Here is a 13,085-nt window from a genome sequence, read left to right as displayed (position 1 = left end):
TTTGTCTTTCAGATGCCGGAATGCAGTGCGAAGACCTCCGGAGCATGCGAAGAGTAGGTAAGCCTTTGTCTTTCAGATGCCGGAATGCAGCGTGAGGCGTTGGTGACAGCCGATGGACCAGGTAAGAGATGCGCTGCCACTGAAGACCGTAGTGCTAACCTGTTCTTTCTTTGTCTTTACAGGTGCTGCTGAAGACTGGATTCCAGGATGGTAAGCCTTTGTTCCCTTAGGCCCAGGATCAGAAGCAGAAGACACGATGAGCGTTCTGCTGCAGAGAATGCAGAATAACGCAAAGCAAGATTCATCCATCGGGTGTGGTTTAAATAGCCTCCTGTAGTGCTTAGGTGTCTCCTTCCACAGCCACGCCTAGGTAAGAAAAGAGTTCCTGCTTTCCAGAAGAGTTCCAGTGTTCTGAACCTAGGGAGTGGCTCCTGCCCCACCCAACAGGAAAAGTAGTCCCAAACAGAAGAGGATCAGGGGTTCAACTGGCAGGTAAGTAAGCAGCATGGTCTGCTGCAGGTAAGTCCACCCAAGCATTATGAGCCCGGCGCTTCCAGCGCTGGGACTGGGCATCTTTATGAGCCTGGTGCCACTGGCGCCAGGACAGGGTCCAAAAGGTCCCAATTGGGACTGGCTGGCACTCGGAACCGGGGTTATGGGTCTGCTTCCAAGGGAGTCGGGCAAGTCCTGATCTTTTGGAAGCAGAGATCATGACAAGTACATGCTGGATTAAAAAAAAACATTTTTTGTTATGGTACAAAATATTTTTTGTTTGTTTTCAGTGCTTATTTGTTGTTTCTGGTTAATGTTCTATTTGTTGGCTTGTAGCAGATTTTTGGGGCAGTTTGATAGTTGTTGGTGTATTCTAATTGTTTACTTATAATATTATGCTAATCTTCTATCTGTCGGCTTGTTGCAGATTATTTGGGGCAGTCAGATACTTGTTGGTGTATTATAAGTGGTTCTGGTTTTTTATTTATACTTTCAAGTTATTCATCTATCTGTTGGGTTGTTGCACATTTTTGGGGCAGTTAGATACCTGTTGGCGTATTCTAACTGTTTATTTTTTGTTATATAGTGGTATTGATTTATCGGTTTCGTTGTTGCAGAATCGTGGGGCAGTTAGATACCTTTTGGCATATTCTAACTGTTTATAGTTTTCTAGTTGAAGTTTTGTTAATGTTTATGCACAGATTAGTTATTAAATTTTGGTTTTAAGAATATAAAATAAGCTTTTATAAGATTTGCTGGTAATATCTGCTTTAAAGTAATGGTACTATCATTACATTCGAACCATCCACAATTCTTCTTTATATATGCAGTGAAGTGACCTGCATTGGTTGTGGCTCCTGCGTGGTTGATTTTACCTATTGTTGTGAAGGTTTTCTTACCAAGTGATAGTCGACCATGTGAGAATCCAGTCAGCTTGCAGTTGTTTTTGGTACCATCTGCATTGTAACCTAAAAGCATTAGTATTACGTATTTACTATGTGTCTGTATTTGTAAGGTGAAGCGATTATCTGAATTGCAGGTAGAACATAATCTGCTATGGTTTGCATTTTGTACAAGTTGTTGAAATGGAATGGGTTCACACTTAGGTCCTGAAAACATACAGGAAGCGTCCATTAGGGACTTCTTCCTGTGCCACATGGTTGCAGAGAGTGCATGTATGTTTCCACATGTATGAAATCTAAAAGATTTCATTTATAGGTATGTTTTTGTTTTCCAGTACTTGTAGTAAGTACATTAGAAATTCCTGTGAGTTTATAGTGAATTTGACCATTCCAGCACAGTAGTCCAATTCTTGTCTTATTCCATGAACACTGTAGGTGTTGTCAGGATTCTTGGTTGCATTTCTTTGAAGGACTAACATTTGCAAACACAACTGGTCTGTATTGTGTAAGTAAATGTTGTCAATAATTGGTGGCAATTGGAATAGAATATTTATCGCTACATTTGTGTAGCAATTTACACCAGTTATATTTGAAAATTTGAATGGACCGGATAGTTCTCTATCCAAGTCATTTTTTCGGAGTGTGTGTTGCTTCTTTGAAGAAGTACTTGAGTTACTTTGAGCAGTAGATTCTTCTTTGGTTGTTGTAATTGATGAGGCATTAGCTTCTTTTACTCTCTTTGGAGGATTTGCAGTGAGATCCTGTTTTGTTTCTGTTTGAAGGAGTTTTCTTTTACAACAATTAGCTTTTTGTGGCACAGGATAGGTTTTTAGATGGGGGTGTACAGTGAACGTAGTCTATTGTATTCTAGAATGCAAGGTATATCAGCATTTACTTTACTTGCATCAAAGTTGATTAGAAATAGACCATCAAGTGTACGTAAGCGTGATAGTGCTACATAGCTCATGCTTTCTTTAAAGACTGTGTTCCCAATATCATCAATGCTTTATCTAGGGTAAGACCTTGTGATTTGTGAATGGTCACTGCGTATGCTAGAGTTAGAGAAAATTGTTCTCCTATCCTTTTAACTTCTGATAGTTTGTCAAAGAGAATATTTACAAACTGAATGTTGTTGTCACGTGGGTATGTTTGAAAGCCAACAACTGTACCCAGTGGTCCATTAACTATTCCTTGCTCCACGTCAAGGTTACGTTTAAGCATTGCTTTACAGTTTATCGATAATTTTAATATTTTCTCTAAACCAGCTGTGTTGGATATAGAGTTTTCTAAGTTAATTAATCTTGTTGTGGCTTGTTGACACATGGGTAGTGTTCTACCATGTATGTCCAGTTTGTCTGTGGAGCAAATTTCAATTATTGGTTGCATTTCTTTTTGCAACATTGTTTCATTGAATTTTGAACAGCTTGCAAGAGTTGGCATCAAGGACATACAATTGACATTTTTGTGTGCTAATGAGATAGTACACCAACTCTAATACTTTTTAAAATGTTGGCGTATGTGACGTCTGCAGACTGGCGCATGTTTTCTTGTGATTCTCAACCTACTACGTTTATCACAAGGTACAACCTTGGGAATAGCTGCACCGTGGAACGACTTTGGGTGTCGCTTCATTGATGTCGTACCGAAGTTGTACGAACCAGGCCTCCCATGACTCAGCACCATGTGGAACTGATTGCAGATGACCTTATTCGCACGCGTTTGTGGCACTCCACCAAAAGTGGGAAACAACTGCCACACCCAAGACTCATGGCAAGTGCTGGTAGTATGGACTTCCACTACCTCATCCTCTTCATCCGTCTCTTCTGCATCCTCACGCCTGTTCCGCTCCTCAGGCCCTTGGGGAAGTGGTGGTGGTAGAGGGGGCGGGGGTGGTGCTGAGGCAGAAGTAGCGCCAACAGGAGCAGCAGCAGCCATGGATGCCATCATGTTTGATGAGGCAATCTCAGCAAGAGCAGCAAAGGCAGCAAAAGTCAATCTGCAATAGCCAGAAGCACAATGAAGATCAGCTCTGGGGTGTGGCTTTTTATAGGGGTGCTGGTGCATGCTCTGCGGACACCCGCACCGTCCGCGGACACTTCGAACACCAAAAAAAGGCTCAAAAAGTATGTAGATCGCCAGGGACATTGTCTGGGACATGTGCAATGGTGGACTTTTACTGTATAATACTTCGGATTGTCCAGAAAAGTACTTTTAAAATGTTCGGGGACCCGGACAGTGTCCGCAAATCAGGACACATGCTCACCGTGGGTGCCCTCACATGATGACGTCGCAGACACGTTCGGGAGTGGGACGGCTGTCCGCAGGACACCAAATGCACAGGGACAGATGTGCGCGGGTGTTCTACGGACAGTGTTTGGGTCCTCAAACTAATTAAAAGTGTGACACACATACGACGGACAGTTACGGACAGGTGCGATGTTCGTAGGACCTATGGGTGTGGTGCGCATGTGCGTCAATGTTCTACGGACAGTGCGGACACTCCCATTTTAATGACGAACAGTCCGAACAGGTATTGTATCCTTAGGACACCTCCATTTTGGTTAATTACAGACATCCCGGTAACCAAGTGTGTTCTAAGAACAGTTCCATTTTGATTGCTGACAGTACGGACAGGTATAGTGTCCTTGGGACACCTCCATTTTGGTTAATTGCGGACATTTCGGACACCAAGTCTGTTCTAAGAACAGTTCCATTTTGATTGCGGACAGTACGGACAGGTGTAGTGTTCGCAGGACACCCCCATTTTGCTTAATTAAGGACATCCCGGTCACCTGTGCCATCCGCGGTCACCCTAACTGCCTTTTTTTTTTAAACTAGACATAGAGGAATAAAGTAAAAACACACACAATATTTTATTATTATATACAAATATAAAATGTATGAAAGAGAGGGGGAAGCAGAAACTGACACAAATACAGGGGAATTAGGAGTTTGGAGAGGCTGGATGGGAGGGGATGAAGGGATGGAAGTCTCATCATAACGTTTTCCTTGGTGGTGAGGGTTTGGGAATAGTTGACTGGGAAATGGAGAGGGGGGAACAGGTACAGGTGGGACAATATTTAATTTTTTCTTTTATGTGGTCCTCCACAAAATGTTTTAAAAGATTGACCTTTTCCATTAGCATATCCATTTTTTGTTCCATGCTCTGAAGAGCATTTTCTAATGTCTCTTTTGCTACATTATTTTCTCTGTTTGTATGGTCTGTTAAAAAAATATATATGTGTTAAGTACACATAAAGTAATGATTATTAATTGGCTTATATAGAGAAGTGTCTACCATTAGTGTCACTGTCTTCACTCATTTCATCACGTGGGAAATTTTCTTCAAGCCATTCCAAAGTACTGGGCATTTTTTGTGTAAAAATAAATATATTACTTTCAGTGTACCTTATACAGAAAGTTTGGAAATATTTAAGAAACATGAAGTTTACTTAATAGTTTCTGGTAAGTTTTGTTGTTACTGTTGTGTAGGTCTGCTGTTGCTTCTTGCTGTTCGGTTTCTGTGAAGTAATTATGTTGGAGGCATATCTTTTTTGCTTTGGTACATTCCATTTTAGTACATATGCTATTTAAATGGACAGTTGATGTGTTACATATATAGGTTCCACTTCTTATTTATTACGTATTATGTGTTCATGTGCTGCTTTTTTAACTTGTTTAGTGTTTATATGGCATGATAGAACAATTTAAGATACCCCCTGAGTTTTTAGGTACTGTTGATGTTGTCTGCGTCTGTCCGCTGACCTATGCACAGTCCGCGGACATCAAAATCACTAGCAAGGGGTTCAGCATATTCTATGCTACATGTATATAAAGTAAGGGAATCCTAGTAAACATCTATCAAATTCACACTATGCATATGTATATTCAGTAAAAAAAACGTTGATAAAGGGAGGTTATGGTTAAGTTGCGCTACTAAAAACCCATGAAATTCAGTAAAAACATTGTTAAAGGGACGTTCTGGTTAAGTTGCGCTACTAAAAACCTATGAAATTCAGTAAAACAAACTTTGTTAAAGGGACGTTATGGTTCCAAGTAAAACTGAAAAACCCCTGATATTCGCCAGTTATGGTAAGCTAAGCGACCATAACTTGCGCCACAACTGTGCATTGCTAAGACTAACACCCAGGACATCAAAGATGACATCATAAATGTCATTGATGACATCACTGATGATATCACATTGGCATTTACTTTTCATGAAAAGTCTGTACAAGGGATTCTTATTATAGCGTTGACAAAGTATCAAGGATCATTGGAATAGATATCATGAGCTATGTAGTGCATTAGGCAATGCATTGATATAAATAGCATTCTATTATGAAGTTCTTTACAGTATACTAAGCTACTCATGTATAAATATAAGCATTGTGTGCAGCATACATGATGGAGATGCAATATTCATAATCTTCCCATGTTGAATAGTGAAATGATAAATGCTTTCTTATTAGTGTTTTGTGTACTGTGCAACATGTAATAAGTAGCTAATAAAACCCACTTACTACATAATTTAATTATTACATACAAAACACAGACACAACAACACATACAAATATGAGTATATATAGGGAAAGTGAAGTACGCAAAAAAGCAGCAGTACAAGCAGAAAGTGTTCACAACCTAACTGCTTATCTTTATGCACATAAATGATTGCTCTGCTTCAAACCTACTACTTCCCTATGTATAACTATCACATGATGTGACTGCACCCTAAAGAAAGTAATGCGAATACAAATGTGAGCTCATCCAGAGAAAGTACAGTAATAAAGAAACAGCAGAACAATAAGAAAGTGTTGATAACCTTACCGATTGTCTTCATACACAGAAAGCATTGCTATCTTTTAAGTGTGTATTTTTCCTATGTATATGTTTCATATGCTGTGAGTGCACCCTAAGTGAATTATTGTAAGAACATATTTGAAGTATAAGTCTACAAATATGGTACTTTTTGATTTCTTTGTTCCTAACTATTAGTGGCTAAAATATATCACTAAAGGACAAAAGAGCGAGTCAGACATGTGATGTCATCCGTGATGTTATTAATGACATTTGTGATGTCATCTTTGATGTCCTGGGTGTTAGTCTTAGCAATGCAGGGTGGTGGTGCTTAGCTTACCATAACTGCCGAATATCAGGGGGTTTTCGGTTTTACTTGGAACCATAATGTCCCTTTAACAAAGTTTTTTACTGAATTTCATAGGTTTTTAGTAGCGCAACTTAACCATAACTTCCCGTTAACGTTTTTTTACTGAATATATATATATATATCTATATATATATAGATATATATGTCTGTACTTTACAACGTACAAGTGACCATTACTGTAAACTAAACCGATATTTACCAGAGTGCGAGAGGTTTGTGAGGTGGGCATGAGTGGGCAAGCCGTGAAAGAAGTAATAGGTGCATGCAGATGTAGATAAGTCAGTAGCAACTCAGGAATAAAGTGATTGAACAGAGCCAGGTGAGAGTAAAGGGGTGAATGGGTACAGAGAATGAACGAGGGCAGGAGAATGGGGGCAATAGTTAATAAGGCACAAGAGTGAGGGGAAATGCAGGGTGAAGAGGATTAGAGGGCAGGGAAATAGCAGGGAGTTCAGAAGTAGGAGAATGGTGAATAATGGAGGTCTAAAGAGTCAGGGAGAAATGAAGAGTAAGGGAAGGCAGGAGAGAGGGAGGCAAGTGAGTGAGGAATGGGCAGTTGAGGGGCAACTGGTGTGACATGGGTAAACGACAGAGGGCGGAATTGAGTGAAGGGAGGCAGAAGAGTATGTTAATAGCAGCAAAATGAGGAAGAGAGCAGTGTCTTTATAACAAAGAATGTTTGGCAGAAATGGAGAAAGAAAAGGCGATGGGAGGATGAGTCAAGAACGGAGGATGACAGTGTTCAAAAAGAGCAGGAAAGAATGGGATACTAGAGAGGACATTGCTAGTAAGGAAAAAAGGAGGGGAAAAGACTGCTGTATGGGGGAAAATGGAAGCAGGAGGGAAAGGAGTAAAAGTGGAGCATACTGAAAGAAATCCCGACTAGATCTTTCAATGGCCTACTCCAGATTTGATCTGAAGTCATGTTAGCAAACCTCGACCATGTTGGTGCATCAACAGAACTTTTGTGTAACAAACCCTGTGCAGTCAAAAAAAAGTGAGCAATCATGACTGGAGCAATACTATTGACAAACGTCGGACGCTGAAATTAAGTCTAATTCAAAATCATGACATGCGCGCAGCAAACCAGGATCCGAAGTATCTTCAATTCTTTCCGTCCAGGTACCATTGAGATATGTTCCTTCGGATGAGGCTTAATGTGCTACCAACTAAAGAAATATTGTTCCTCAGACATGATACCAATACTCTAAATAACATCTGCCGATTTTGCGATAAAAGTGTAGAATCACTTCGACACTTGTTTATCGAATGTCCGGAACTAACTTTGGAACAAACCACTGCATTGGGGTCCTTTGTCTCAGATAATATCCATAGTGAAGTTTGGTGGAATTCATTAATCGCTGGACGCAACTGTATGTTAATATGTGCAACTATTAACTACTTGGACAAACTTATAGGATCTGAAAGAATGAGTTGAGAACTGTTCTGTGACAAAGCTGCTATTTTTGGTAAAAGTCCAAGAGATCCACAGACACGAAATGTATTGATGATAAGTTGTTATGATGTGATGAGAGGAAGTATTCCTCTTTCTTTTGTAAAAGTTTTGTACTAAACTATAATAAATAAAAAAAAAGTGGAGCATATTTGTGATGCAAGGTGGGCATGTGCTTGCCCTACCTGCCGACCCACATGTAATCATAGCTGCAATAGATACATGAACAGGGAAACAAATAAAATGCAGCACTTAGACAAGAATGCATCCTCCACCGCTAACCCCAGTTTCAGCTTTGTGTTAACCTCATTTCAATAAGCCTATTGGAGGTTGATGATCCAGCCACAGGGGCGCCTGGGTAAGGACTGTTATTCCTTAAAAGGTGGGATTGGTGGGTGATAATAAATGGGTGGGAAGTATAATGCTGCATGCTGTGTAAAATAATGGCTAAAGAATATTACCGTATAGTGAATTCTGCTTCACTGTGAATACCTTTTTTAAAACCAGTTGACATTGTCTTTAGGTCCACATTGGCTTGCAGGGTGCTACTGCAATTGTGCATTCAACGTGGTGAAAATAAAGCTATACATTTCTTTTTGCTTGACCTATTTCTATAACAATGTATGTAATGTCAGGTAGGTTTCTTACGTGATCTGTGTACTTTTCATGGCATTGATAGAAAAACTAATTATTTCCTTTTTGGAAACCCAAACCTTAAAATAAATGTGTGACATATCACTGGAAAGATATGTAGTCAAGAGCTTATGTCACTGCCTGGGTCCAAATACTGATTTCATCACTTTAATGAATTGTGTGATCCTGGACAAATCATTTAATCTCACTGTGCTTGATCCGCGGACTTTCAGTGTCACTAGAAGTGATTTAGTTTGCAATTTTTGCTATGAAGAAAAACTCTCATGGCTTACTAAACTATTGAGTTGTTGTATATTTATAATCGTGAACATGTATGTATTGCACAGAATATTATTCTCTTGGTTTACACGTGAACACTTTTTTTAATGTCTTTACCAAGGTCTCATACAGTATTGAAGACTGTTGTCACTGTTTGTAATGTTTGTTACTGTGATGTTGCTATGTTGTGAATTTGTTGTGCTGTGTATTTATTATGGGGATGCCCATGCGTCTGCCCCTAATTTGGCTGTCTTGCTACACAGCAACATATTTCTTTCATGCTGCACTTTTCTGGCTGATGTCACCTTAACTCAGTGGTATTCAAACTTGTTCATACCGAGACTCCCCCCCAACCCCTAGTAGAAACAATGTTTCTAAGCCTCCCTACCTAGGTGTTGGTCCCCCTAGGGGTCCCAAAAGATGTCTGGGTGGGTGCTCTTTTAAAATGTACGCAGATTTTCTACTGCTTATATTTTCTATTAAAAGCAGTCACTGTATTCCTGTTTTATATTAAAAACATTAATCTTAATCCTTTTTTAAAGAGACTGCCCTCACCCCTCTGGACATCGTCCAGGCTCCTAGTTTGAAGACCACTGCCTTAACTGAAGACTTTATCTGTGTGCTTGGCAGCAGGTTATAGATTACCTTTGATAGCATCCAGCAGTGTTTTTTGCCTTTTACTCTGGTTTCATCTTGGTGACAGAGCAATTACTGACTTTTCCGTGGCAGTTTAGTGTTTCAGCTCACCTCTGGTTGCCTGCCCCGTGCGATTAAAGGGCATTCCTTTGTATCCTTTCTTATTTAAGCAACCCAAGGGTGCCACAGACTGTGTCTACCCCTCCTAACTGTAGGCAAGAGGGGCTCAATATTGAAATGGGCCCCCACAAGCCCTGACACATGTTTAGCCAGGCCCTGTGAGCGAGCGATAAAGCTGCTCTTTGTTATTACAATGTACCTGACTGCCAGCAGGGAGGGAGGAGGGCGTGTGTGTTGTGGCTGGTGTGATGAGATGGGAAGGTGCCGGAGCAGGAAACGGAGGGCCTGGTCGTCTTTTGTCCATCACTGAGTGCTAAATCCGCCTCGATGCCTTATGCACCAATTTGTATGGTTCACGAGTCTACAGGTCGCACTTGGGTTCTGCCTTGCTTATCACTTCCCAGGACTGGGCTTTGGGCCCTGCCACATAATTTACTTCCTACAGGCCCGAAAACTTGTCATGAGTCAGAGGCCATGTACGGGGTGGACGAAGGGGGATTGGCCTTTGCATCATAAATCCCTTCCTACTATTCAGGGGTTGGTGGTCCGGTCTTGGTCCTTGCCTCACACGTTGCTTTCTCTGGGACAAAGGTTGGTGGCCCCATAGTCTACATCACGCTGCTTTCTCAGAATGGAAGTAGCAGAACCTTCAAAGGCAGACTGTATAGAGGTATAGCTGTGGTTCCTTCATGAATGGATCCACCTATCTTTTTAGTTCTGGCTATAATGTTACACTAAAGCACCAACTATAAGCCAATATGATTACAGCTAGGTGGCAGATAGGGGTATTAAGGAGGGACACACAGCATGTGGGTGTTGTTTAGCTATTACCCACCCATTGCCTGCCCATGCCCAGGCTAATCAATATGGCCATTACCACCCAATTACTGGCGCTCCTCACCCAAACCACACCCTCCTGGAATCTCTTTGAGCTAGCTTTACCAAGCAGTACCATCAAACTCTGTGCTCGAAATTCCAGCAAGTGTTGTTTCAAAGCAGGTTTCTGAGAGGTAATGGTTTAATTGGGGCTGTAAATGCGTTACTGGTGTAATAACATTGTCTTAACCAAGTGTGCATTCAGCCACGTCATTCAATAGCATGCAAGTCCTTCACTGAAGTCATGTTAAAAACAAGCATTGGAAAAGCCAATAGTTTTGGGTTGTGAATAGTTGAAAGACATTTGGCAGTCACTGCCATTCTGTACCCAGGTACCCAGCTACCATTAACGGCCAGTTAGTGCCAGTGCTGCAGTGCTTTGCAAATGCCTATGCCACGTCTACACAAAGCCACAAATGTTGGCAATGCCAGTGCTCGTTATAGATGGACAAAAGATAAGCGAGTACCATTCCCTTGCTCTCTGACCATGCAGCGACTACCATCAAGTTTATCAATAGCTTTTGTTTCCCTGTTGCCCTGCGGCTTCTTGATTGTTATGCACCTAGTGCTTTCATATGTTTCCATAAACAAGCGCTTACATTGTCACCTTTGATAACAATGCTTTAAGACAGGGATTTAATATGCAGGGCTACTGCACCCATAAAGCGGGTGCAAGGTATACTAATAGCTGTTTAAGCAGCTTGGGAATTATATCTTTAGGGCATTTAACCCCTCTGGCTTTCACAAGCATTGCACTCCCCCATAAATAAAATTCACAAAACCACCAAAACACAATTCCATTAAGTGTTTGCTATAAACAAAAGCATGAATTAAAGTCTTCACCTCTTGAATATTTCCACAGGGAGACAAGACGCTGGATTCCCCTAAGGAAAAAAAGAAGATAAAGAAAAAACAGCAAGTGAGCCCCGGAGGCGTATATGTGAGAAGAGTCATGGAGAAATGATATGCAGCTAAAGCATGATTCCAAAGTTTCCATAAGACTTTGAATGGTTCGTGCACATTTGCGCATTCTGTTTCTGTTCCAATTTTGGAAACCCACCCCTGGTTGCAAGTGTAAATCGGTGCTGATCAGGGGCATCTGCCGATTTTCTCCAAGGCAAATATTTGTGAAACAGGCCCAAAATGTGTATATACAGTCTGGGGAAAAAATGACTACCGCTTACAAGAACTACATCCAATCACATATCTGAAGTTGAAGTTATTCCACTATTGTATTTTATTAAAATTCCAGTTGAAAGTGGCAAGTTAAAGGCTGACACTGTTTTCATATGTACCATTGGGTCAATAAATTGTCTTCGCAATTTGAACATAAGCTGGTGTATCTTCAGATGAAAGGTAAGTACAGCTTATATTGTGCCGCCTCATTTTCGACATCTGTGAGGCATACACATACAAAAGTGAGTACAGTGATAACGTGGTAAACCAGCAGCACATTAGGTTTGGACATGATCAAGGCATTGGACGATAGCCGCATCAAGCCTGCAGTTGCAACGAAGAAGCGCTCTGATCAAATTATCAAAATAAGAGGACACTAATTTAGGGCTCAGTATATCTGGAGCTCCCAATTCACAAATGATATGTGTTCCCCTGTCTTTTCCATTTTTCTTTTTCTGGAAACCCACTTGCTGCAATTTTCAAAGCAGTGGTAAAAAAATAACTTGCTACTCTGGGTTATGGGTTTAAATGTTTTGCTATGTTTTCTCCTGCTGTATTTCCAAACTATCCAGATAGTCATGTGTCCTTACAAATATTGCTGCATAGAACAGCTATAAACACCTCTGTGACAGTTTCCCAAACAGCTTGAGACACCTGACGAAGACCTGTAAAGACAGCGAAGAGATCTAGGAAATCAACTGATCACACTAAGAAACTGATGGTACCTGGGATGTTCTTTGAGACACTGATCAGCCAATCTACAAGGAACACCATCCCAGACAACCAAAATACCCTTGCGAGACCACTCACCATGTACCTGAATTTACCTTAGGGTGACCATCTTGCTGTTCTATTCCCTTTTGTCAATCTTGCTGCTTCTCTGCCTAAGGCCACACCTAGAGCTATCACATCATGTAAAGACAGCAGGTTGGGCTAAGTACTTGCAACGCTCAAAACCTTAATCCACCTCTCCATGATATCCAGAAACACCAGATTTGTAACTCCAGATGCTTCATGAATGGATATCACAACCCCTGGATAAACTCATCCGGGTGGTCCCCTTTAAATACTCCCTAAATAAGAACAGTACTAGATGGTACACAGTGAACTGCAGAAAAGTGGACAGAAAGATGTAAATGTGGAGAATAAACTATGAATAGAGATACATATCTGCTTATTACTAATGACTATGCAGGGCATAGATATGAAAGATAATTAGGCCCTCTACACACAATGCATAGAACTTGAACAATGTGATCATAATTTTTCAAATGTATCAAAGAGTTAAAAAATCCATCACCTTGCAACACCATAATGATCCAATGACAACAATGGTGGGATTCAATATCAC

At 40.8% G+C, this 13,085-nt stretch overlaps 1 protein-coding gene across 2 annotated transcripts in view; it reads left to right on the top strand.

The window, feature by feature from the left end:
* Positions 1-11,823, top strand: part of ANKRD42 (ankyrin repeat domain 42) — a 617,667-nt gene extending 605,844 nt beyond the window's left edge. For both annotated transcript variants that reach the window (XM_069639864.1, XM_069639863.1), the window contains one exon: positions 11,421-11,823. In XM_069639864.1, the coding sequence (XP_069495965.1) occupies positions 11,421-11,522 (102 nt within the window). In that variant the 3' untranslated portion in view covers positions 11,523-11,823. The remainder of the gene's footprint in view (positions 1-11,420) is intronic.
* Positions 11,824-13,085: the final 1,262 nt, after the last annotated feature.

Source organism: Ambystoma mexicanum, chromosome 7q (assembly GCF_040938575.1).
Source record: "Ambystoma mexicanum isolate Mex_15411 chromosome 7q, UKY_AmexF1_1, whole genome shotgun sequence".
Classification (NCBI taxonomy): Eukaryota; Metazoa; Chordata; class Amphibia; order Caudata; family Ambystomatidae; genus Ambystoma; species Ambystoma mexicanum.
This window is presented reverse-complemented; position numbering and strand designations above follow the sequence as displayed.